We start from the raw sequence: 26,722 nt of genomic DNA on the forward strand, positions 1-26,722 counted from the left end.
GACTCAAAGAGTTCCTTAACCTCAACATTATTGACATGTCAGGCTGAATAATTCTTTGTTGTAGGAGGGTGCCCAGTGCATTGTAGAATGTAACATCCTTGGTGTCTCCCCCACTGATTCTAGTAAAACCCTTCTCCTGGTTGTGACAACCAAAAACATCTCCCAACTTCGCCAAATGTCCTACTGGGGACGAAATTACTGTTCTGTCTGTACAAAAGCTGTGTGTTTTTAAGAATATTCACATTAGGAGAAGTAAAATGGCTCCTGTTTCACCTGAACTCTGGAGCAATTGATGACCTTCAGAGGTGTTTTATTTTTTTTCGCTAAGTTTATGTGGTTAAATACAGGTAAGGTAAATGTATGCTATGACTACTGTTAATTGTGCCATAGCAGATATCTACAAAAGGTTTAGTTGGGTGCACAAAGGGAGTCTACCCAAGGGAAGGTAAGGAAAAGGAAAAGGTCAGGAAAAGCTGCTTGAGGCAGGAAGATGTGTGATCTTAAATTGTTGGAAGGCATGCACTGCTTTCTAGGGAGAGGCAGTATTAAGAAAGGACCTCTGATCCTAGAAGGCCTTGTTGTCAGGAAAGAAGGATGAACTGAAAGGATGAAGTGGAAAATCCAGCGGTACTGCCTGAATAGGCTAGTGGATATTTGGGCCTATAGCTCAGGCAAGTGGGCTGGAAATGGGCTTGGAAAAGAACCTCTCAAGGTGATAGGGCAGAGGGAAGGGCAGGGATGAGATCAGCAAGGTATTAATAGTAATATAGAGCAAAGAGGAGTAAGGACATCCTGTTATGGAATGCATATTTTGCTCTTCCCACTTAAAAATTTAATCCACCTTATCCCACCCCCATGAGGAAGCCTTGGATAGTTCTTGAAGTTTAGTGTGCATAGAACCACCCTGAGGGCTTGTGAAAACAAACTGCCAGGCTTCACCTCTAAACTCTCGAGGTGAATTAAACTCTAATTCAAAAGGTCAAAGTGGAACCCAATAATTTGTGGTTCTAATACGTTTCCAGGAAATGTGGCGGCTGCCAGTCTGGGGACCACAGTTGGAGAACCACTGTAAAAGGTAGCTAGCTGTCTTTTTGTTGCTTTGGAATATAAACTTTCTAAATGAGTTTAAAATACTGCTCTGGGCCCTTGAAATGGCCTCAAATGTTTAATGCTGCTGCTGCTAAGTTGCTTCAGTCGGGTCCGACTCTGTGCGACCCCATAGACGGCAGCCCACCAGACTCGACCGTCCCTGGGATTCTCCAGGCAAGAACACTGGAGTGGGTTGCCATTTCCTTCTCCAATGCATGAAAGTGAAAAGTGAAAGTGAAGTTGCTCAGTCGTGTCTGACTCTTAGCTAGTGTGTGTGTAATTCGATAGGACTCTGGTGTGAGGGGAGCTTAGAATCACCTAACAACTCCCTTCTGGAGTGGTTTTGATTAATGAATCTCGTGTTCCCACTCTCTAGGATCCCCATGAATATTCATTTCACAAGGCACTATTAAAAGACACCGTTCTTGTCCTTAGAAGGTATCAGAGAGGACTGCACATCAGGCAGAGAGGCTGCCGGTGGTCTCCAGCCTCGAGGCTTCGGCCGCCCTCCACTGAAGGGGCTCCAGGATGCCTCAGAACCGCCTCAGTTTCCCATATGGCTTGAGAGAGCCCAGAAGGAACTGTGATAAAACTGGCTGGTGCACCCGAAGGGACCTCCTCCTCGGAGGTGGAGCGGCGACGCGGGGTCGAAGGGAAAGCCCGAGCCGGGGTCCCAGAGGTCGCCCGGACGTGCCCCGCCGGCACCGCCCTGTCCTGCCCCAGAGGCGTTCCCGGCCGCGGCTGCGGCCCTAACGGGCTCCTGCGGCGGCCGGGGGCGCCCCGCCCTTCCCGGACCCGCCCCCGGCTCCATCTTGCCCCGGACCAGGTTGGGCCGTGACGCTGCTCCGCAGGGTCAGGTGAGGAACGGCGCCCCCTACCCTTGCACCCCCTCAGCCCCTCGGTTACCTCGCCCCGCCCAGCTCTGTGGCCGGTCACCCGGGAGTGGGCGGGGCCCCGCGTGCGGCCTCGGACCGGCGGGGGCGACCGGGGGAAGGCTGGAGGGGCCTATAGGCCCCAGGGGTGGCCGGCGACTCGCTGCGCGTATCTTGGGACCCGGGCTGCCTGGTGGCGACGTTCGGCCGGGGGTGCATTCGGGCGGGGTCGGCGAGGCGGCCAGACCACGGAAGTCCCGTTCGCCGGTTGTCTGCCCCTCGTCTGTCCGAGGATCCTAGGGAGCAGTGAGGCCTCCGGCGCAGGCAGGTGGACCACAGGTGGAGGGACTGAGGCCAGAGGATGGCCCTGCTGAAGTGGCCCTTTAGGAGAGCTGAGTAGGAAAACCAGCGAGCAGCTAAGTCCGACTAGACTTCTTGGTGACACAGCAAATTTAGGGAAACTTGGGAAATTTGTACTTTGCTTAGTGAGCCCTAGGACAAATGCGGAAGCCTAAAATTAATTGTACACCGGCCCAGGTTTATAATTCTTGGAAACTATTCTAGGAAGTAGCATTCCAGATTTGATTCCTAGTCTCTAAACGGCAGCAAACCTGTGCGAATATGAGCCTAACCTGGGTGAACTCTTCAACAGAAGGAGATGGCTGATGTCCACCATAAAGTGACAGAAATGAAAGGAGGTCGTCCAACTGCCTCTAAACTCCCTTAATTTCTGCCAGTTGGTGGGGAAATGATCTGATAAAGTAACCTGTCCTAATTAGATAATGAGTATAAGGAGTTACCTACCAGTCAGGGGAGGGGTTTCAAGTACTAGATAAGGAGGTAGAAGAGGGAATTTCAACTACTGCAAACCGAAGCCTTTCAGTCCTCACTGGTGGTGTCTGCCTACCCTGTCCATGCCAGAGCCTGTAGTCCTGCCTCCAATTCTTTATCGAAGAGCCCTTGCTGACAGATTTAAATGGTCCTTCCCAATCAAGAAGCAGATTTTGGAAAATTGTAGTATCTACTGTTGGCCATCTTCATTCACCCTTCCTGTTTTGTTTCATTTATTTCATAAATTTGGAATAGCTGCCTCCTGTGTTCCTGGGCTTCATGCCATCTCAGACTTGCCTAGTGAGACCCAACCCTTTTATAGTTGACTCACTGGGTGGAGATGGTTTGGAGAACCAGGAATGCTTTTCTAGTCTTTTTAAAAGTAGTTGCTGACTAAGAATGTTGAAGAGGAAGTAAAAGTTGTGGTTCACTACTATAGTCTTAATTATTCTTTGGGCAAAGTTGAGTAGTTTGTTGAGTCACCCTTGGGTTTGTTTAAGCTTTGTACGAAAGCTTTTAAAATCTGAAATAGATGATACATGCATAATTCCAAAAGGTCTATAGCTACATTGAAAAGTCTTGTTATGCTCCAGTTCTTCTCTCCAGAGGCAAATACTGTTTCCTACTTTGTTGAGTCTACTTTCAGGGACATTCTCTATATACAAATAACTGTATGTTTTACACATTTGGTTGCAAATTATCTATGTAGTTTTTCATCTTGCTTTTTTCCCACTTAATGTGACTTAGAGATGGTTTCATATATGAATAAAAGAGCTGCTCATGTTTTTTTATTAAACTGTTTCTTTTGTATTGGAGTATAGCCAGTTAACAATGTGATAGTTTCAGGTAGACAGCAAAGGGACTCAGCCATACATATAACAGAGCTGCTCATTTTTAATAGTTGCCTAACATTTTATTGTATGGCTATCCATAATCTGTTTTAGCTGTCCCTTATTAATGGTCTTTTAGGTTGGTTTTTAATGTTTTATTTTGGCCACACTACATGGCCTGTGGAATCTTAGTTGCCCGACTAGGCCATAACAGTGAAAGTGCTGAATTTTAACCACTGGACTGCCAGGGAATTCCCTAACCCTTCTTTGTTACAAATAGTGCTGTAATAAATAGCTTTGTATGTATAATAATTTTGCATTTTTGTAAGTATTTTTATAAAGTACATCCTGGAAATGGAACTGCATTCTACTCTTTGATATTATTATTCTTTGAAATGTACCCAGATTCACTTTCTTAAAGTTGCTTTGTTTTCTCATATGCAGATAGTATTTATTTTCATTCTGTTCTGAAACTCTTGTTGGCATAATTCCTCTAGAACCCTTAAAGGTGAGACTTAATGTAGTAGTTTTAGACTGTAGAAATAGGACTTTGTCACTGGAACAATTCCTGAGATTTAGAAATGTAAATTGTTTCTGTAGTCTTTGGTGCTATAACACTTGTTGTCTTTAAAATTATTATTAATTCTCCCATAAATTATTTTCAGACTTTTTCTTTGGAACCTGACCTCTTTTACCCTTGGTCCATCTGACTGTTCTTAGATGGTGTTGCTTCTCCTTTACTCCTTTTATCAACTGGGCTTGGAGAAGAAGAAAAAAGAATGATTTAACATCCTTTGCATCCAGGTCTTTGGATCCCAAATGACTGCTTTAGAACTGTCTGAATCAGTATTCTTATTATCTTTCTTAGTAATTTTTAACTTCCACTAGATATATGCCCACTCATTCTCAATTTAGCAAGTTTTTAGCTTCTGTACTGGGCTTATGTCATAAGGGACACAATAATAAATTTATTTTCTAATTTTTCTATACTATATATTCAAAAGGCAGGGTACTTCCCCCTGTCCCTCTCATCTCTTTATCAGCACCTAGAACAGTGCTTATTACATTATGGGTTTTCGTAAATGTTGAACTGGATTTGTTTGGGATCTTTTTAAATTTTTATTGGAGTATAGATTTACAGTGTTGTGTATATCAGTGTTATTTTAGGTGTATAGCAAAGTGAATCACTTATACATATACTCACTCTAGATTCTTTTCCCATATAACCCATTACAGAGTACTGAGTAGAGTTTCCTGTGCTAAACAGTAGGTCTTTATTTGTTATCTATTTTATATATATTAGTGTGTATATGTCATTGTTTGGGGTCTTGATAAAAGAGAAATACAAATCATTTATAGCTGTACTGGGGAGAAGAGCCAAAACACATTTGATAAACTTGACAAATTAAATGGTAGATTCAGAAATGCCTAAATATTCTGATACCAAAATATTGTTCACAGACCAGCAGCAATAGCATCACCTGGAAGCGTAGTTAGAAATACAGAATCTCGGGCCCCCTCTCAGAACTACTGAATCAGCCTGCCTGCTAGACTCTTTCTTTCAGAAGATGTGATTTGATTTAAATTGTGACAATGTAACAAATTTCATTTGTGGCAAATCCATTCCATATTACCAGCTCTAATCTTCTGTAAATCAAAAGTATGATCCCAACCTCTCAAAAAACATAATTTACAATTGTACTAATGTTTCTCTGTTTAAATTGCATATACAACTCGAGTAAAATATTAATTAATAAAATTATAAACTGAAAAAAAAATAAATTGTGACAATGTTTATCTTCAAAGGCCTTATTCCTTATAGGAAATTACAGAGGACATTTCTTATTGTTGTTACAGAATGTCATACCCAGGCTATCCCCCCACAGGCTACCCACCTTTCCCTGGATATCCCGTAAGTATTGCCACTTATGATACTAAAATATCTCATGTCCTTGGAACAGGTGTTGTATAGGACTAGCCAGCCCATGACAGATCTTACAAATATGCTAGAGCAGGGGTCATAAATTCAAACTCAAAAGTACTGAGTAGAGTACGTGAGTGAAGGCAGGGTTGTGGAGGAACTACAGGGACTTGCGTCACCTATGGAAAGGCACCTGTTAGTCCACTTCAGCCTGATGTGGCCATCCAGGAAAGTTGATTCAATGTTGCTGGATATTCCATTTCTTTAAGTAAAGCCAACAATCTGGATTTTATATGAAACTGCCCATTTTTTTAAAAAAATTGGGGAATGCATATTTTTAAATGTTAAATACTGTATAATTCAATACACCGTGTATGTAAACTAAATCCATCCTATGAATCACTGGTTTTTAACCTTTGTGTTGGATGTTTAAAATAATTAAGAAGGGCTTGACTCAGAGCATACAAATTGCGGTGGATTAGAGGGCCCTGGATTTGTAGTTCTAAGAATTTTATTATTCTGAGTACATGTTATAAATGTGCTACCAAGTTCTACTTTGTTGTTTATCTATACTGTTCTGAGGACTAACCTCATAGCTGAGGTTAGTGTATTTCAGTTTTATGCTCATAAGTATGTAGGGCTTTTTTGTAACTCCAGGTAAATAGAAAGAGGGGCCTATATGGATTAGTGACAATGTGTGTACCTGTGTGTAAAGTGAATGTATAGTTCTCCTGAATTTGTCATAAGAGAAATGAAATTTACAACTGTGTTCCCAGGTCCCTGTGTACTAAACTGGACTCTGGCAACCATTTCTGTCAGTATAGGCTAATTGCTAAAACAGACAATCTTAACATCCCAATGGCTCAACACAATAAAAACCTATTTCTTGCTTACTCCAGCCTCCTGGAAGTCAGTGGTGGGGATGATGGGGGAAGTGTGTGGTAGGGAGCTAAGAGACTTTGTTCCATTTCCTCTTGTGGGTTTTCAGACTCCTTCTATCCTCTATTGCCTTATTATATTGACTCTACCATCCTCTAGTGCTTTGGAGTCCTCCACTGGATTCTTTGCTTCCAGCTGGCAGATGAAAGAAATGAGAGAGGAAGAGAGATCTTAGAGGATTGGGCAGGAAGTCATGGGGACCAGGCTGGAAGTGGTGTACATTACTTCTGTCCACGTTCATTTACCAGTATTCAGTAATATGGTCCTATTTAACTGTAAGGGGGTCCTGGGAAATGTAGTCAATGTGGCCTGGGAAAAAGTTTAGTGAACATGTAATGGTCTCTTTGGGCTTCCCAGGTGGCTCAGTGGTAAAGAATCCACCTACCAAGCAGGAGAAGTGGGTTCAATCCCTGGGTCAGGAAGATCCCCTGGAGAAGGAAATGGCAACTGACTCCAGTATTTTTACCTGGGAAATCCCATGGACAGAGGAGCCTGGCAACTATAGTCCATGGGGTCTCAAAGAGTTGGACACAACTTAGTGACTAAACAACAACAATCTCTTCAGACTTAGACATTGTGTGATCTGAATTGAGGTCCAAATTATCACACCCAGTTTGTGCCCAGGTCACTTTTTTATTCTTTCTATTATACACAGGTCCAGATGTATTACAAGAAAGCCATGAATTCTTCTCTTTAGGGTAGAGAGGCAGATCTTTCCCATATTTCCAGGTGCTAGGAAAATGAAGGAACTATATTGAGCCTTGCTAGTTGTTCATGAAGCCTTGAGGTTTGAAAAGAGACACTCCCAAATAGAGAAACAGACTCGTCTTGCCTAACACAGGTAGATTTACGTAAAACTGAATTCTGATGGGTATCCTGACAAACTACTATACTGATAAACTAATATGAGATACCAGGACTTCTAATGGGCTTTTTAATATGTAAAAGAATAAGCTAGACCTTAACAGTTATCTCTGTTTTCTTAGCTAGCTTTCTTCTGTTTCTCAGTGATCACATTCATTTGAAAACTTTTCTGGTTTTTCAGCCTACGGGTCAGGAGTCATCTTTCCCCCCTCCTGGTCAGTATCCTTATCCTAGTGGTTTTCCTCCAATGGGAGGAGGTGCCTACCCACCAGCACCAAGTAGTGGCTACCCAGGAGCTGGAGGCTACCCTGCCCCTGGTGGTTATCCAGCCCCTGGAGGCTATCCCGGCGCCCCACAGCCAGGCGGAGCTCCATCCTATCCTGGAGGTGAGTTGTGGGTTGTGGAAGTAGTATAACACTTTTTTTCTTCTCTCTTTAATCCTTTTTGTCCCTGCTTGTTTTGTATGAAATCGGAGTTGCTCTTAGCCTGCTTTCTACCTTAGATAGTAAGGATTTAGCTGGCAAGATAGAGGGATAAAGATTCTGAGGAGGCATGAAAGCTGGAGCATTCTCAGGAGCAATCTCCAAAATTCTGTTGTGAAGGAATTAGAATAAATCTCATGGTCATAAAGGACTAATGGTTCACTTGATAATTTGTAATCTTAAGAACTGATTGAGGTATTTGATTTTAGCATGATTGTGACCTTAGGACAGCTGTCCACAAGATGTAAAAAAAAATGAAAAAACTTAGCACTTTTATATTGTAAGTCATTAGGGCAAATGAATGAAGTAACATTTTTTTTAAATGTATTTTTTAATGGGGAAGGAGTTGTTGAGAAGTTGAATTTAGACCAAAGGGACGGCTACTATAGCATTAGAGAATATTTCTTTTATTATTTATAAAGTTTTCACTTCAATCATGAGACCTGTCACTATAGTTTGTTTATTTTTCTCTCTTGTTCTTCTTCCAGGCCAAGGGTTTGGAGCCCCACCAGGTGGAGCAGGCTTTTCTGGCTATCCACAGCCACCTACACAGTCTTATGGGGGTGGCCCAGCACAGGTCCCGCTACCTGGTAGGTATCAATTGTCCAGCGAAGCACGATGGATTGATATTTTGAATTTTTCAGTTGCCATTGAAAGAACTTAGTTTGTGTTTGGGATCATCTTTAGTAAATGTTTATACTAAATACTTCTTAGGTACTATCTGGTTTCATGAAATGTATTAATCTGATAAATTTAATCATAAGATAGAAATAAGGACTTGTTTTTTTCAATTAAAAAAAATTATCTGTCCTGAAGCCAAAAAAACAAAACCTTCATGAATTTCTCTGTCATTTGTGTAACACAAAGGGATTGAGGCCAGAACCATGTGCTGCCATCCTTTCCAGACAGAATCAGAATATAATCTGGTTCAACTATTTTGTTCTTCTTTTTAAAGTATTATTTTTAAAGAAATTATGTTAAATTATTTTAAAGAAATTACAACATGAAATATTTTTAAAGGTCCTTGTGACCCAAGTTGGTTTTTGATTCAGTATATCATGATACTTAAAATTTATCCTAGTGAATAACATAGTGTGAATGTTCTCATATGTTTCCATATTCATAATAAATCAGTGCTGTTTTGAAAAATTAAATCAGTTAATACCTATTTGCTGTATTTTTTCTTAATATATAGGTGGTTTTCCTGGGGGAGCGATGCCTTCTCAGTATCCTGGAGGACAATCTCCTTACCCTAGTCAGGTATTTTTTGTTCCTATCTTTTAAATTAAGTCTGCTAAAGAAGGGCACTACTCCTTTATTGATCTTAGAGATTTCCATGAAACAGAGAAGATGATCTATAAGAGACACTTAAGACTTTAACCTTTGCTTCTGATAGACTCCATGATCTTTGGTCCACCAGTGTCCTGATGACTTTGATAAGACAAACATAGGTCCCTTCTCCCAGGTGATGACGTCCATACTCTTTTTTTCACAGAGATTCACTTGGATTCTCGGCATTGGTTTTAGTTCTTTTTCCTCCTCCCTTGCTGGCAGTACAACTATGAACTCAGGTGGCTGGGTGATTGATATGTCTAGCCGTGTTTTATGAAGTATGGTTGTATTTTCCATTTTTGCCTTTATAACTTTCCACTCTTCTTTCAGATCAATACAGAATCCTTTCCTTCCTATCCTGTTTTCTCTCCTGTTTCTTTGGATTATAGCAGTGAAGTGAGTAAGGTTTTCTAATGTTCACTAATCACTCAATCCCCTAAACGTGCCTTCATTTGTTTCTAATTTCTCGTGTATTTGTCTCTCACCACTTCCTCCAGGGCTCATGATAGCTATTTTATCTTTATGTCCCTGTAGTGCTTGGCAGGCCCTTTAAGCATGGTAGTGATTAATGTCTGTTAAATTGATTTTTCAGTAGTCTCAGAGGGTCTCCCATATATCAAATCTTTGCCCTATTTCAGTGTAGCTCCTTATTTTAATATTGTTTTATTATTTAATTGACTTAATTCTTTTACACCTTATGCAGGTTACTAGGAACATAAGCAGTTTTATGTTTACTTTATCTTGATTTTCTCATTTCATACTGTCTATTCATAAAAGCGTTTTTAAGCTTTTTCTTTGGCTGGGTTGGGAAAGGGATTACAGTATTGGAAGAGAAACAATTTAGCCATTTTCTGGCTTACTTTCCTGATTTGAGGTATTTGAGCTCCAGAGAGATTAAGGAACTTGTCCAGGGCCACACAGCTAGTGAATGACAAAGCTGAGACTAGATCCTAGCTCTTCTGCTTCCCAGAACAGCAGTCTTTTTGTTAAAATATGTTGGTTTACTGATAGAGTAAATGATATTCCTCGAAAGCCCATAGTAAATTGCTTTCACTTCTTTTTTAAAAAAATTGTTGAAAGTTGATTGTTAATCATATTATAAAATCTGTAGCTATTCTAATCATTTTTTATGAGAATTTTTATTTTAGTTTAAGCATGCATAAACTTTTAAAGACATCATTTTATGACTGAATATAAAAGATTTTTAAACATAAAAACACTTAAAGTAAAATACACATACACCTGCAGCTTATCTTGTGTAACAATTACCACCTTAAACTAAAACCAGGGAGTTAACAGAGCAGTAGATATTGGAAGAGCTTTTAGATGGAGATGGAATAGACTACCTTGTGAGCTCCCTGTCACTGAAAATCCCCTGGTGGAGGTTGGTTGCTGTGTGTGTCTTGGTTGAGTAGTTCAGGCAAGTGACCTCTCTTGATTGATCCAATTCTAATTCTGTGGCAGTTTTTCATCAGGAAGGTTGGAATCAAATGGGTGTCAAAGGGTGGAGCTCTTGGTGGCAGATAGTATGGGCTTTGCTGTGCTGGGAAATCCTCTGTAGTTAGAGATTTGACCTCAAGAACATGGACCCTGATTTCTTTTGAGTTCAAAATAATGCCTGCAGGATGATAGTATTCTTGATGAAGAGTCACTTCAAACTTAGACTTTGAACAAAGAATAAAACAAAGCCATTTTCCCCTCCAGATGAAAAATGGAATAGGTTTTTGTTTTTAGAAACAAGATGACAAAATGCGAGTCATCAAACAGTACCTGGTGGGAGTTAGTTTCTCTTATTACCTAGTTCAGTGTATTTTAAACAGAACCTTTTGCCCTGTTTACGATTTTAGTCACAATGGTTATATCAAAGGAATACATTTGATACATTAAGCCTCATGTAAAGGCAATATGTTGAAAAAAATTTTCTACTTGAATATATGCTACAAGTAGAATATTTTTAGTTTTTCCTTAAAACCACAATACAAATATTTCTTGTTAGTTCTTTACTTACATTGCTGGCTTAGAAACTAGTGACAGATGATTGTTAGGCTTATTGGTAGAAAAAAATGTATAGATGAGTGGGAGGAATTACAGACTGTAAAAGTGCTGAAAGATGGTCTGGTCTGCTTCTCCCCAAACACTTTGTCCCCACAGGTACTAGCATATTGCTGTATTCAATGGGTATAACTTGAAATACAGTTTCAGTTGCCTAAATAGCAGCTGAATAATTTTATATTTTGAAATGATGTTGATTTCATCTTTAAATGATACTTTAGAAATACTTGGTTAAATAAAATGTTATTAAAATTAATTTTTTAAAATGTGATGGGATGTCATCTTGTCTCATCTCATCTTTCTTAAGTCCTAATTTGAGTCTTTTAAGAAAACTAATAAATTGTTTCATAACTTTGTATTTAGAATTTTTGAACTTAATTTTGTAATAATTTCAGACATTAAAAAGTTGTAAAAATTATATATGGTTTAGTTACTAAGTGTGTCTAACTCTTTGTGACCCCACGAATTGTGTGTAGCCTGCCAGGCTCCTCTGTCCATGGGATTTTTCCAGGCAAGAACATCGGACTGGGTTGCCATTTCCTCCTCCAGGGGATCTTCCTGACCCAGGGATCAAACCTAGGTCTCCTGCATTGCAGGCAGATTCTTTACTGACTGAGCCAATTCCTATATATATATATACCCTCTACTCAGATTCCCCAATATTAACTTCTTACATAAAAACAGTGATCAAGAATTAATGTTTTAATGATACTATTGCTCCACCTTTAGACTTTATTCAGATTTCATCAACTGTCCCAGTAATGTCCTTTCGGCTCAGGATCATATCCAGGATGAAACACTGCATTTGTTGTCATGTCTCTTAAGTTTCCTTTAATATGAAATAGTTCTTCAGCCCTTGTTGTTCATCACCTTGACACGTTGGAAGAGTGCTACCAGTTATTTTGTAAAATATTCCTTTATTTGGGTTTGTCTGATAAGTCCCCCTGATTAAATCTAGGTTATGCCTTTCTAACAGGAGTACCACAGAAGTGATGTTGTGCCCCTAGTGCATCTTATCAGGAGGCACTTATTGTTGATTTACCCTCTTAGTGGTGATAATTGGTGTTGATCATTTGTTTCAGATGATGTCTGCTAGGTTTTCTGCTGTAATGTTACAAAGTATACAAATTATACTTTTACCCACTAATTTTAGCATCAAGTTGGTGATTCTTGCCAGAAACACTTATTACTGTGGTCTTTGTCATTGGTGATTTTTAAATTTCTTCATAGATTTGTGTTTAAAAAATGTATTCATTGTTTTGCTTTTTGGTTGATCCTTAAAAAAGTTGATGAATAATTCCAAGAGTCTCTAGTCATCATTTTTGTGCGTTTCTTATTGTAAGATGTTTTATTGTATGTCTAATAATCAGAGCCTATACCGAAAATGAAGAGAGATTACCAAAATTACATTGCTTGTTTGAAATCTCATTGGACAACTCCAACTCTGCCTCCCTAAAGCCATTATTATATTCTTTAAATAAAACACTGTCACTCATCTCACACTACTCAGGGATCAATCTCTTTTTTCCCCTATTCTCCCTTGAAGGAAACCAAGGCATAGAAAGATAGTGACTAACTTCACAAGCTTGACTGTCTTGTTTCCTGAAAGTATGGTGTCTTGCTATCTTTTGGCAGGAGGATAGTCTCTATCTGTTCCACCACAGAAATAAATATTCTTGTCCTGAAAGCTCAGCACTGGCTTTCTTGCCTAAGAGTGATGATTGGAGAAGTCTGAAGTTGTCTTATTAGCAGAGAAACCTGAGTTGGGAGGGATTTTTTTTAAGCTAGTGTTTCTTTAATTAAGATGTTGAACATTTTTTCATACTGTTTTTCTCCCAGTTTTATTGAAACTCAGTTGAAATAGAACATTGTGTTAGTTTTAGGTATGCAACATGTTGATTTGGTATATGTATATATTGTGAAACTATTAGATTACCACAATAACTGACCTGGATTTTATGCCTCTTATTCTCAGCCTGCTGCGATGACTCAGGGAACTCAAGGAACAATCCGACCCGCTGCCAATTTCGATGCCATGAGAGATGCTGAAGTTCTTCGTAAAGCGATGAAGGGTTTTGGTAAGGAAAACGTATTTTTGTCTTATTTATAGTAATTTCAAGTGATTGGATATAAAGTAAAAATAAGGTTTATATCATAAAACCAAGTTTATATGTGAGCCTGTGTGCACACGCCTCAATTTAATCTAGCACCAGGCACCTTGTAATCTAAAAAATGTCCTCAGCAAACACCCCACACAGACCTCATCCTTATTTAGACATGTGTGGTTCTTTCAGGTACAGATGAGCAGGCAATTATAGATGTTGTGGCCAATCGTTCCAATGACCAAAGGCAAAAAATTAAAGCAGCTTTTAAGACCATGTATGGCAAGGTATGTTTTGTTTTGTTTCATTTTCTTTTTAGGAGTCAGCAAGAACAGTGGCCTGTAGGCCCTGAATTCTGTCAGGTTGAATACTATATTTTTATTAGTACTGATAAGTATAAAGTAGAGATAGCTAGACTTCAGAGACCCCAGAAGAGGTGTATTCAATATTTATTTCTCTTAAAAGCCTTTGCAATTCTAGAGTAGTCCTTGATCTCATAATCATACCCATTTACTATGTCTGGTAGGTGACACATGTTCAGTAGAAAGTAGATTATGACCATAATCATGATCAGTAGCTTGGTTCTCAATCTTCTCCTTAAAGTGGGATTCAAGGACTTCTTACGTGTCCCTTGCTTATTCTTGGCCCTTGGCATCATCTTTCACTTCCCTCCCTCCTTCTAAACATATCCTGTTTTACAATTTTATACAACCTCTTGCCATTCCCTGCACACATACTTCTGTGGTTGATATATGTTGTTTTCTTATCCTGGAATACCTTTTCCTCTTTTGCCGCATGGCAAACAAGTTCTCCAGGATTTGGCTTGTTTAAGCTGCTTTGTGAAGTTTCTCTCATTGCTCTGGGTATAATTTGGCTGCTTCTTCCACTGTGCTCTCATAGCACTTTGTAAAACCTCTGCTGTAACTAATCTCAGTGCCCATTCCCTAAGAACTGTGAGCTGCCCTCAGGCAAACCATGTCATATTCATCTTTGTGTTTATAATACCAAGTATAGGAACAATAAGCAGATAGCCACATAAATATTTGTTGAGTGGATGATCAGTGACTAAATCCAGCAAGACTCTATGGCTGAAAGGTGCCATGACTTCTTAAATATAAAGGGCAAGACAGGGTAGCATTGGTGTGTCATTCAGATAGGAATCCTAAAAATTTTCCAACATTCTCTGGATCCAGTTAACTTTTCTCAGAGTGGGAGTAGAGATCCACTGACCTGATTCATCTTTTCTACTCTGCCTTTCCCTCTCTGCCCAACCCAGAGTCCACTTCCTTAGTCTTATGGCTGCTTAAGCAACATAAGCTCTAGGTTCCCTTAGGGTGCAACATCAGACTCATTTTTCTCACAAAAATATTTTTTGTATTATGAATTTCTTTAGTTCACATGTAGTCTGTGCTTTGTTGTCCTAAATTTTCTCATGTATCACTTTTGAATTAAAACTAAATTCCCAGACTATTTTCCTTACCCACTGCTACTTTTTCTCTGGACTTCTTATTAATAAAAAACACTGTTCCTCTAGCCAGCTGTGAAGTCTTTGATCCCACATTCTTCTTTCTCAATCAGCCAGTGAATATTGTTTCAGTGCCTTTGTATGCCAGGCATTGCTTTGTCCTAGCAATTGGTTATTGCTTGTCTTGTTGATCTAATCTGTAAAAAGGCTCTTTAGAAATGTGTCTTCTCTCTCCTTTTTTTCTTTCCACTTCCATTGTCACCACTCAAACCCAAACCTTTATTACTCCTTATCTAAATATTCCAGTAGGCTAAATTTCATGTATATCTTTGGTCATTATAATCCATACTGCCTGTTGTTTTCTTATATAAAAATTTTCAGTGACTCCTCCCAGCATGCAGAATCAAATCCATGTTCTTTAGCTTGGTATTCAAGGTAATAACCCAAGAATATAGTTACAACTTAATGTCTGAAAACCTTATTCTTAACAAAATTGGTTGTCTTATTGTCCCATTGAATAAGCTTTGGTCATTCTTGCGTCCATACTAAGTAATTCTCAACCTGAGCAGAGTATCATAATTTCTTTTCAAACGTAAAAACACATGCAGAATCTCTGAGTATTCATTCTTGACATAAATTTTCTTTTTTAGAAAAATTTTGCAGATGATTTTAATGCATTTAGCCAAGGCTAGGAACAGCTTTTCTGTTCTTGTTTGTGTTCCTCCTCCTCACCTGAAATATCTTTCTCCTTTCTCTTTGCTAATTTTTACATACTCTTCAATATCTTCACTAAAGTTTTCTCTGAAGCTCTCTAGCCCACTTCAACTTTTCTTCTTTCAACTTATTTCTGTGCTACTTATTCATCTGGTGCTGGAGAACAGGCTGCTTTATTTTAGTTTTTAGATGTTTGTCTTCTCTTCTCAAGTAAGAACACAATAATGATGATTTCTGCTTCCTCACAAAACAAGAACAGTTTCTTATACTAAGTAAATACCTGTTTATCATTTTGTTAATTTGAATTATTCTTTGTTTCCTATTCCTCTTATTTTGTACCTGGTGTAGTGGCAGAACTACAATAAGTTTATTATTAAGTATTTATTGATAGAATGACTAAAATATATCTTCTTGAACATAATAAGCTTAAATACTTACTCCATAGTGTAGGATATTCTGAACAGAAATTGAAGTTTTCTTAAAGTAGTTCAATTCCATTTTTTTCGTATTTTCCTTAAAAAATTTAAGCAAAATTTGGAAAGCTCATATACTGAGTTTCTGTTTGTAATATAACAGGACTTAATCAAAGATCTTAAATCAGAGTTAAGTGGAAATATGGAAGAACTGATCCTTGCCCTGTTCATGCCACCTACGTATTATGATGCCTGGAGTTTACGGAATGCAATGAAGGTACTATATGGCATTTACTTTGATTATTTTATCCTATTTCAAATGTAAAACCCCATAAATTATGGCAGTTCTGAGTTTACAGTGGCAGGTAAATCAATATATTATTTTATATCATTTGAATATATAGAGATTTTCAGTCCGGAGGCCAAAGTTATGTTTGGTGGAGCATTAAGATTTAATAACTTCCAGCAATTTGCTTTTTGTGTGTAATTCTCTCTCATTCTCCCTTCATTTCACATAGGGAGCAGGAACTCAGGAACGTGTATTGATTGAAATTTTGTGCTCAAGAACAAACCAGGAAATCCGAGAAATAGTCAGATGTTATCAATCAGAATTTGGACGAGACCTTGAAAAGGACATTAGGTCAGATACATCAGGGCATTTTGAACGTTTACTTGTATCCATGTGCCAGGTGAGTATTGAATTAAGTGTCTGAGTGCTGGTGGAGGGAACATTCTTTACTGCCTGCTGCTAATGGGCATTCTTTATTCCTTTTAATATCTAGCCCCCTTGGAATCTTGACATCTTTAAGAGGGACAACAGGCAATCTTCTATATGGGTTTCTTTGTTTCTGTATTGAAAATTATTTCTGCAAATCTGGTTATTGTAAGGAATCAGCAATTAACCACATGAAGGTTGTATGAAATCAGAAATCAACTTGAGGCTCTGTGTCTTAGAATGAGGATGAATCTGTACTTTTAAACTTAGCCTTGTACTGCCAGTTAATTGGGATCAAACCCAAAAGAGTAATTTCTTTAAGAATCCCTGTCTCTTCAGTCTATCAAGAGAAAGCATTTTAAACTGAACGTCAATAAAATTTTCTATACCTTCAAAAGTAAAATGTCTGTGTAATTTTTTATGGAAAAGAAAGAAAGTGAAGTGGCTCAATTGTGTCCGACTCTTTGCAACCCCATGGACTGTAGCCTACTAGGCTACTCTGTCCATGGGATCTTCCAGGCAAGAGTACTGGAGTGGGTTGCCATTTGCTTCTCCAAGGGATCTTCCTGACCCAGGGATCGAACCCAGTTCTCCCGCATTGTAGGCAGACGCTTTACCGTCTGAGCCACCAGGGAAGTGATAATTTTTTATGGAAACGCTTTCTAATTTAGCTCTCAAAGCCCTGAAAAACCTCTCATTTTAATATAACCTCATCAAACCATGATCATACATTATAAAATCCAAAGTTGGCAATGTAATAAAATACTAGTTACACTAGTATAGTTTCTTTGGAAATGAAAGATAAGCATGACAAACTTTATGCATTAATTTTTAGTAAATTGTCCTTTTAAATTCAAAAGTGACCAGATTGGAAAACCTTTTTTAAAAAATAGAACTTGTATCACTTTCTTCTAACTTCTGCTCTCTCATTTTAATATAACCTCATCAAACCATGATCATACATTATAAAATCCAAAGTTGGCAATGTAATAAAATACTAGTTACACTAGTATAGTTTCTTTGGAAATGAAAGATAAGCATGACAAACTTTATGCATTAATTTTTAGTAAATTGTCCTTTTAAATTCAAAAGTGACCAGATTGGAAAACCTTTTTTTAAAAATAGAACTTGTATCACTTTCTTCTAACTTCTGCTTTCCTTTTTTTGCAGGGAAATCGTGATGAGAACCAGAATGTTAACCACCAACTGGCTCAAGAAGATGCTCAGCGTCTCTACCAGGCTGGTGAGGGGAGACTAGGGACAGATGAATCTTGCTTTAACATGGTTCTTGCCACAAGAAGCTTTCCTCAGCTGAAAGCTACCATGGAGGCCTATTCCAGGGTATGAGCTTTTCTTTTGAAGATTTTGCTTCTATTTTAAGGTGTCAAAATATTTCAACCCCTATACTTTTTTGTCTACAGATGGCTAATCGAGATTTGTTAAGCAGTGTCAGCCGTGAGTTTTCCGGAAATGTTGAAAGCGGTTTGAAGACCATCTGTAAGACACTTCTCATGTTTTCGTGTTTTGCTTCGTTTTGTTTGTAAATGAGTGAGGCTTTGAATAGTTGTTCCCATTAAGTGGTGATTCTTAATATAGCCTCCCTGGAGTCTGATTAGGCAGAGGCAAGCTAATCCTATGTTTTTATATGCAGTTCCCTATGAATGGTTGGTGGTGCGATCAAATAGGAATGTTTTAGAATTATTTGGTTGTTATTCTCTATGCCCTTCTTGAGGACTATACAAAAATATATAATGGATTGTAGTGTTTCCATTAAGGTAAATGGGAAAGCGCTAAGGAAACTACAGAGTGCCACCACACGAAGTATCATTTTGAGCCCCCAGTTCAGTTCAGTTCAGTTGCTCAGTCGTGTCCAACTCTTCGTGACCCCATGAACCGCAGCACGCCAGGCCTCCCTGTCCATCACCAACTTCCGGAGTCCACCCAAACTCATGTCCATTGAGTCGGTGATGCCATCCAACCATCTCATCCTCTTGAGCCCCAAACGCCTTTCAAGTATTTAGCCAAATGAGACCCTTTTCCATTTGAAATTAAAAACCTAGTTTTTGGTGTCCTGACATCCAGAAGCTTAATGAAATGGAAATTTTGTTCTCATGGAGAATATAAGACTAAAGAGAATATTAGTAACACATTGGTATTAGCAATTGAATATCTTATAAATACTACTGTTGTAATTGTAGCTAACACAATAATGTACAGTTAGTCCATCTCTATGAAAGGTAGCTGCTGCTGCTGCTGCTAAGTCACTTCAGTCATGTCCGACTCTGTGTGACCCCATAGACGGCAGCCCATCAGGCTCCCCCGTCCCTGGGATTCTCCAGGCAAGAACACTGGAGTGGGTTGCCATTTCCTTCTCCAATGCACAAAAGTGAAAAGTGAAAGTGAAGTCACTCAGTCGTGTCCGACTCTTAGCGACCCCATGGACTGTAGCCTACCAGGCTCCTCCATCCATGGGATTTTCCAGGCAAGAGTACTGGAGTGGGGTGCCATTGCTTTGAGCCTTTGCTAATTTAATTTTCCTAAGAGAAAACATGTCAGATTTCTTATTATCATTCTCGAGTCCGTGTTTTCTCTTTTATATTGGAGTCTTACATCCTTCTTTCAGTCAAATGATACATTTGACATCTAGAATTCAGATTTTAGTCATAGTCCGTTTAGTTAGGTATTACCAGGGTACAGTTGCTACAGATTTTCTCGTGTTAAGGGGGAAAATGTTAAGAATCTAAGTGACTGCATCTCTGGAGAGAAAATGGGATTTACTGGCCAGAGGGAATCTTGTAGAATTGAAGGTAGACTGTCTGATGCAGCTGGAAAGAAAGATAGATGCTGAGAAAAATCAAGAGGGAGAGCATTCTACAACTCACCTAAGATTTCTGAGATAATTACATAGGAAATGATCAAAAGCAGCTGGAAGTGATAGATGAAGCTGGTGTGTGGACATCTTTGTCAAGTCAGGATTTCACTTCTGAAGGCTCTCTCATTTTCAGTGCAATGTGCCCTGAACCGCCCTGCCTTCTTTGCTGAGAGGCTCTACTATTCTATGAAAGGCGCCGGCACAGATGACTCCACCCTGGTCAGGATTGTGGTCACTCGAAGTGAGGTGAGGCTCTCTCTTTTTGTGCGATCTTCACTTGATTTTGAATGTTGATTCTTTTTTTTTTTTTAATTTTTTAAAAATTTTAATTGGAGGCTAATTACTTTACAATATTGTGCTGGTTTTGGCCATACATTCACATGAATCAGCCATGGGTGTACATGTGTTCCCCATCCTGACCCTCCCTCCCTGATTCTTTTTTCTTAGCAATATTAAACACAATTTTTCTTCTAGTTTATTGAGATGTAATTGACATACTCACTGTATAAATTTAAAGTGTGCCACATAGAGATTTGATTTACATACATCATGAAGCGATTATCACAGTAAATTTAATGAACATCCATCATCTTATAAAATACGAGATTAAAGGAAAATGTTTTTCCTTGTGATGAGAACTTTTAGAATTCACTCTTTATAACATAAAGCAGTGTTAATTATATTTATCACATTGTATATTACACCCCTAGTACTTGTCCTATAACTGGAAGTTTGTACCTTTTCATTGTCTTTCTCCAGTCTGCCCCCCTCAATCCACTACCTCTAGTAACCACAAATCTTATTATCTTTTTGTATGAGTTTGTTTGTTTTTGAAGTGTTTTCACCTGCAGTACTCTGCTGGTTTATGTTATAAAGCATAGTGAATCTATACATTTTAAAAGGATTCCCATGAAAAGTCTAATTATGACATCACCATACAAAGATATTACATAGTTATTGACTGTATTTCCCCACTCATTCATACTCTTCACTCATTTATTTTGCAACTGGGAGTTTGTACCTCTTACTCACTCACCTATTTCTTTCCTTCCCCAACCCCCTCCCTTCTGGCAGTTACCTGTTTGTTCTTTGTGTCTATAACTCTGTTTCGTTATATTTGTTCATTTGTTTTTTCAGATTCCACATGTAAGTGAAATCATACAATATTTGTCTTTCTCTGTCTCACTTTGAATGTTAATTCCTTAAAAGTTCCTCTGTTGCTTGTCAGTCCATGAGTGACGTTAAGAGCTCTCTTTTTCCCTGCTAGTACAGGTTGTATAAAGCATAGTGTTCACCTTCTTCATGCTGTGAGAGGCTTGCTTTAGTGAAACAGACTGCCAGGGAATTCCAGAAGAGGTTTATCTTTTGGTTTTCATTTTGCTGATGTAAAAAACTGTATAAGGGAATTCCCCAGTGGTCTAGTGGTTAGGGTTCATCACTTTCACTGCCAGGCTCAGCAATCAGGGAATTGAGATCCTGCAAGCGTGAGGCACGGCCAAAAAAAAAAAAAAAATCAACAGAAAGCTGTATGAAAGACCTATGCAGATTAAGCCTATTGGACATAAAAATTCTTAAAATTTAGCATGCAGTATATAATAAAATAACTTAAAAATTTTATCTTTATCTTTTTACTTAAATATAGTCTCAAATGTATTCCTTTCTTTGACTTTGTATATTTAGTAGACTTTCTTATTTGAAAGAAAGTATATACTACAAAATTATATGAAAGAGGGTAAATCATTTTTTAAAAGACAACTATAATACAATATTTGGAAAAACTTTGTTGTGTCTTTGTTTTCAGACTTAAATTTTCTGAGCAGGATCTCTTTTTCTTTAATTATAATAAAATACACATAACATGAAATTACCATTTTAATCACTTTTAAGTGTATAGTTCCGTGACATTAAGTACATTCCCATTGTTGTGCAACTATCACCACCAGAACTTTTTCAACTTACAAAACTGAAAATCTATATTCATTAAATAATAATTCACCATTCTTTTTGCTTCCCAACTCCTAGCAGCCACCATTCTATTTGCTATCTTATGTATTGCAATATTTGACTACTCTAGCTAATTTATATAAGTGGAATCATAAAGTATTTGTCCTTTTTAACATTTTTAGGGTTCATCCACATTGTAGCATGTGTAAGAATTTCCTTCTTTCCTAAGGCTGAATAATATTCCATTGTATGTATACATTGTGCTCAGTCATGTCTGACTCTTTGTGACTCCATGAACTATAGCCCGCCAGGCTCCTCTGTCCATGGGATTTTCCAGGCAAGAATACTAGAGTGGGTTGCCATTTCCTTCTCCAGGGAATGTATATACTGCCTTTTGTTTATCCATTCATCCATCAATGGACACTTGGGTTGCTTTCACCCTTTGACTGTTGTGAATAATGCTGCTTTTAACATGGGTGTACAGATATTTAGCCTCTGCTTTCAGTTTTGTGGATACTCAGAAGTGCAATGGTTGTGTCATATGGTAATTCTATTTTTATTTATTTGAGTAATTACTATACTGTTTTCCAATGGCTGCACCATTTTACATTCCTACCAGTAGTGAACAGGGGTTCCAACTTCTCTGCATCCTGGCCAACACTTGTTATTTTCTGTGTTTTTGATAACAGCCATCTTATCAAATGGTTTTTAAAGGACTAATATATTTGGAATAGTAGATAAAACTAGTATCACTCTTATCTAATCTCTTTATAGAACAGTGAATCAGCATTCACAGGGTGATGCTAGTGCTGGTATAAATGCTAGCTATAAAATGCCAGTCCTTTGGTGTTTTTTCCCCTCTGCTTTGGTTATAATTAGGATCTTTTCACTATTAAAGAATAATTTTAATAAATTGTCAGTTTTCTTTAACAACTTTTTTCTAATATCATAAATATCGTGTCTTGCATGCAGATTGATCTTGTGCAGATAAAACAGATGTTCTGTCAGATGTATCAGAAGACGCTGGGCACAGTGATTGCAAGTGACACGAGTGGAGATTACCGAAAGCTTCTTCTGGCCATTGTGGGCCAGTAGGAGAGATTTTTATAAATGAATGAAGCTATTCAAAGTTTATCCTTCAAAGTAATGACTGACCTGCATGCAGCAACATCAACCGTCACCTAACCAAAAGAGCTTTTACTAAGGACTGTGTCAGGGTATTGTGCTTGGTTTGCACATGTGGTTATTGCCTTAATTCCAATGTTATTTTTTTCTCTATGTACAATCAAGTAAAGCCATATTACAATGATGAAGTAATAATGCAATGTTTGTAAAGCATAATTCTCACTGCTCTTATTCTAGATAGGATACCAAATTGAGTAAAAGTCACAACAGTTTCAAATTCTGGGTAATAATATTGAATAAATTTGAATAAATAATATTGAATGTTAGAAAAAACCCTTTGCTTTCCATTGGACAGTTATAGTTAGTAATATGTCAAAACTGTATTACTTTTTAAAACAAATTCAGCTGTTTTGATCTAGAAGAGTAATTTCCATCTTACTTCATATAAATCAGTATTCTATTCATAAACGCTGAACTTCCCACATAGAAAATAGTTTAGTATTGGCTGTAGCAGCTTTTTAAAAAGAGATTATATGTTTATATGCCTAAAATATATAGTCTACTTTTATGTCTACTAAGACTGCCTATAGATCTTTATTGGCCTTTGATTTTAAAAAAATTATAAAATACTTTAATTTTAGTTGGAGTTTAATCATGATTCAAGAAAATGAAGCTTGACACATAAAAGGTGCCAAATTAATGAATGAATGAGGCTTAAATCATCTTCCTGGAAGATTGAATATTAGTTCTTTGGAGAATTAGTTCAGGAACTCAATTAGTGCTATGGCAGTGTGATTTCAAAACTGGGTTTATTCCCAGTACTGAGCAACTGCTTATTATGTTGAACATTACAATAGGTAGTTAGGGAAAGTACAAAGGAAGGAGGTTTGTAATCTAGTAGGGGATCTAAACAAAAATTAGGATGCAAGAATATTGTTAGATTATAAATTCTTCTGAGAATAATAACCCTATTTGTTCTTTTTGTTGAACTCCCTGGCACAAAGCAAATATTTAATATATATATCTGGTGAATGATTGTACTAAAAATTGAGGGAAAGAATAGTAAATATCAATTACAATTCAATGAACATTTCTTTGGGGGTAAGTGCCAAGGGACATACATGCAAGGTGGTATAAGACACAACCTTACTCTTAGAGAGATAGGCCTATGTACAACTGTAGTGTGAGGCGAAAGCAAGATACACGGTAGAAGGATAACAGGCTAAGATAAATTTCTGACATAGATTTTGGAAGAGTAACTAACTGCAATAGCATTTGGTAAAGGTGAGAAAAAGGGGTGTAAGTTATTAAGGAAAGAAAATTGTGAGAAATATGTTTTTAAAGTTTTAAAGATTGAGATAAAACTCATATCGTACCATTCATCCTTTTAAAGTGTACAATTCAGTGGGTTTTTAGGATATTTACACACTTGTGCAACAGTCACCACAATCAATTTTTGAATATTTTCATCACCCAAAAAGAGAACTTACACACATTAGCAGTCAGTCCTTCTTTCCTTTCTTCCTACCTGTCCCCTGGCAATCACTAATCTACTTTCTGTCTCTATGGATTTCCCTGTTGGGGGCTTTATGTATGAATGGAATTATACAATGTGTGGCCTTTTGTGTCTGGCTTCTTTTAATTAATGTACTGTTTTTAAGGTTCACCTGTGTTGTAACATGAATCAATAATACTTCATTCTGTTTATGTCTCAATAATCCATTATTTGGATCTACATTTTGCTTGTCCATTTATCAATTGATGGACATTTGGGTTGTTTTCACCTGTTCATCATAATGCTGCTATGAATATTCATGCACAAGCTTTTCTATGGACACAAATTTTCAACTCTCTTGGCTATAATAATAGGAGTGGAATTGCTGGTAGTAGTATCTTTATGTTTCACTTTTTGAGGATCTGCCAAACTATTTTCCAAAGCAGCTGTACCATTTTACAGTCCTAGCATCAATGAATGAGGCTTCTAATGTCTCTTCATTCTTATCGACACTATCATTGTCTCTTTGATTATAACCATCCTAGTGGATGTAAAGTGGCATCTCATTGCAGTTTTGATTTGCATTTCCCTAGTGACTAATGAATATATTTTCTTGATTGGCCATATTTTCTTGATTGGCCATATTTTCTTGACTATTTGCATATCTTCTTTGGAAAAACATCTATTAAAATGCCCATTTTTAAACTAGGTTATTGAGAATTCCCTGGGAATCCAGTGGTTAGGACTCCATGCTGCTGCTGCTGGATGTCTAGGTTCGACCCCCTGTTTGGGGAACTAAGATCCCACAAGCCCTGTGGTCCCAAAAAAGACTATGATGTGTATAAGGTAGGATAGTTATCTCACCACAAAGTCAGTTGCAACTTTCACTTGGGAAAAAATCCAGGGAGAAATGTCTTACTCAATGGTTACATATTTTTATTTTGAGAACTTTATGACTTATAACACTAAAAGCATTTTTCTCAGTTTTTATAATTTTAATATGTTTATTAGCAGAAATACAATTTATTTTTAAAATTAGACTCTGGTGACTGTCCATGGACAGTAATGTGTGAGTGTGTGTATAGTTTAATAATTTGTTTTGAAATAATTTCAAACGTATAGAAAAGTTGCCAGGACAGTACAAAGAACTCCCATGTCCTCTTTACCTAGATTCTCATACAGTTAATGTTTTATTGGTTCATTTCTTACTCTGAGTGTGTGTGTGCGTGCATATATCTTTTGTTATTAGTCTTTATCTGAACTGTTGGTGGGTTGAGAGAGCAAAGTGTAGTCATGCTGTCCCATCACTCCTAAACACTCCAGTGGGTATTTTCCCCTAAACAGGGTCACTCTTCTACATAATGGCAAACAGTCTTCCACATCAGTAAATCAATATTGGTACAACACTACCACCCAATCTATTAAGCCCATTCAAATTTTGCCCACTATCCCAACAATGTCTCTTTTCCTTTCTGGGTCAACATGCTATACAGGAATACATACTGCATTTAGTTGTGTATTTTCAGACTCCTTTAATCTGGAAGAGTTGCCAGTCTTTTGTAGCCTTTACAGTTTTATTAAAAGGTACAAGCTTTTATTACAGGATGGCTTACAACCTGGGTCCTTTGTCTGTAGGAATACCACAAAATGATGCTTTGCTTTTCTCAGTGAGTCTCATTAGAAGGAGGCATAAAATGTAGACTCCTCCCAACACTGGTGATGTTAACCTTGATCACGATCATGCTGGCTTCTTAAATTCACTGTTTTTCCCTTTGTAATTGATTAGTATTCCAAAATCATGCCAATAAACTATTCCTTATCAAACCTCCACATACCAGCCTTAGCACTGAAGACTCCTGTCTAAATCATCCACTTCTATAGTTGGTGCCAAGTGGTAATTCTCTATTTCAATCATTTCCTCTCCATTATTGTATTGGCATTCAACTGCTAGAAAGAGCTTTCCTTTCTCTTCATTATATCAATGTGACCTTGTGTATTCCTATCTTAGTCAACGGATTGTAATCCATTATTATTGTTTATTTTGATGTTCAAATTGTCTGATTTGGCCAGGAGCCCCCCTCAAGTGGCTCCTAACAGTGCAACATTTTAAAGTATGTATACTGCTAAGATTCATCCACATGGTGAATAGCTATAGTTCATTCATTTCGACTGCTTTGTAATATGCGATTTTTTGAATATATTATCAGTGTATTCATCCACTCTTCCTTTGGGTTGTTTCCAGGTTTTTGCTATCGTATTTTGCCTTTCCAACTCTGAGGTAATGCTGAATTTCAAATGTATTAAATTTTTCCTTTAACATCATATACTTGGAGTCTGTTTATTGTGTAAATATTGAGCACTAGAAGCAGAGTGGTTTTGCATTCTTCCCAACAGTGTGTTAGAGGCTTACTTTGCAAATATTGTCTTAGCTGCATTTTTCACGGAGAAAGACTTAAGTCATCAGTTTTCAAAATCGTTTAATAAAGGTTTTTATCTTCAAATAAATTTCCTTTTGGTTTGTCTATTTATGGAGGGTTATTGAAAGAAAGGAGTCGAGAAAGCAAACTCGAAAGTGGAAAACTTTGTACTTAGCCAACACTCTGGGTAAGGGAAAGTGGCATCTACGAAAATACGAAACTCCAGCCAGATACGGAGGTGGTGGCCC

The 26,722-nt window shown here is 37.8% G+C and overlaps 1 protein-coding gene across 7 annotated transcripts; it reads left to right on the plus strand.

Moving 5' to 3' along the window:
* Window positions 1–1,886: 1,886 nt before the first annotated feature.
* Window positions 1,887–26,562, plus strand: ANXA7 (annexin A7). 7 transcript variants are annotated; one of them, XM_081566282.1, is made up of 14 exons: window positions 1,887–2,289; window positions 5,480–5,534; window positions 7,528–7,732; window positions 8,317–8,418; window positions 9,024–9,088; window positions 9,491–9,556; window positions 13,188–13,290; window positions 13,507–13,601; window positions 16,070–16,183; window positions 16,425–16,595; window positions 17,792–17,962; window positions 18,043–18,118; window positions 19,627–19,739; window positions 22,410–26,562. In XM_081566282.1, exons 2-14 carry the CDS (start codon window positions 5,481–5,483, stop codon window positions 22,530–22,532), a joined length of 1,458 nt encoding a protein of 485 aa, XP_081422408.1. In that variant the 5' UTR covers window positions 1,887–2,289; window position 5,480; the 3' UTR covers window positions 22,533–26,562. The 7 variants fall into 7 exon arrangements, with proteins under 7 accessions (XP_081422408.1, XP_081422397.1, XP_081422376.1 ...); XM_081566271.1 differs by having other exon boundaries at window positions 1,887–2,285; XM_081566250.1 differs by having other exon boundaries at window positions 1,887–1,946; window positions 8,284–8,418.
* Window positions 26,563–26,722: the final 160 nt, after the last annotated feature.

This window comes from Giraffa tippelskirchi, chromosome 2 (genome assembly GCF_054371585.1).
Source record: "Giraffa tippelskirchi isolate mGirTip1 chromosome 2, T2T-mGirTip1v1.2.pri, whole genome shotgun sequence".
Taxonomy (NCBI): domain Eukaryota; kingdom Metazoa; phylum Chordata; class Mammalia; order Artiodactyla; family Giraffidae; genus Giraffa; species Giraffa tippelskirchi.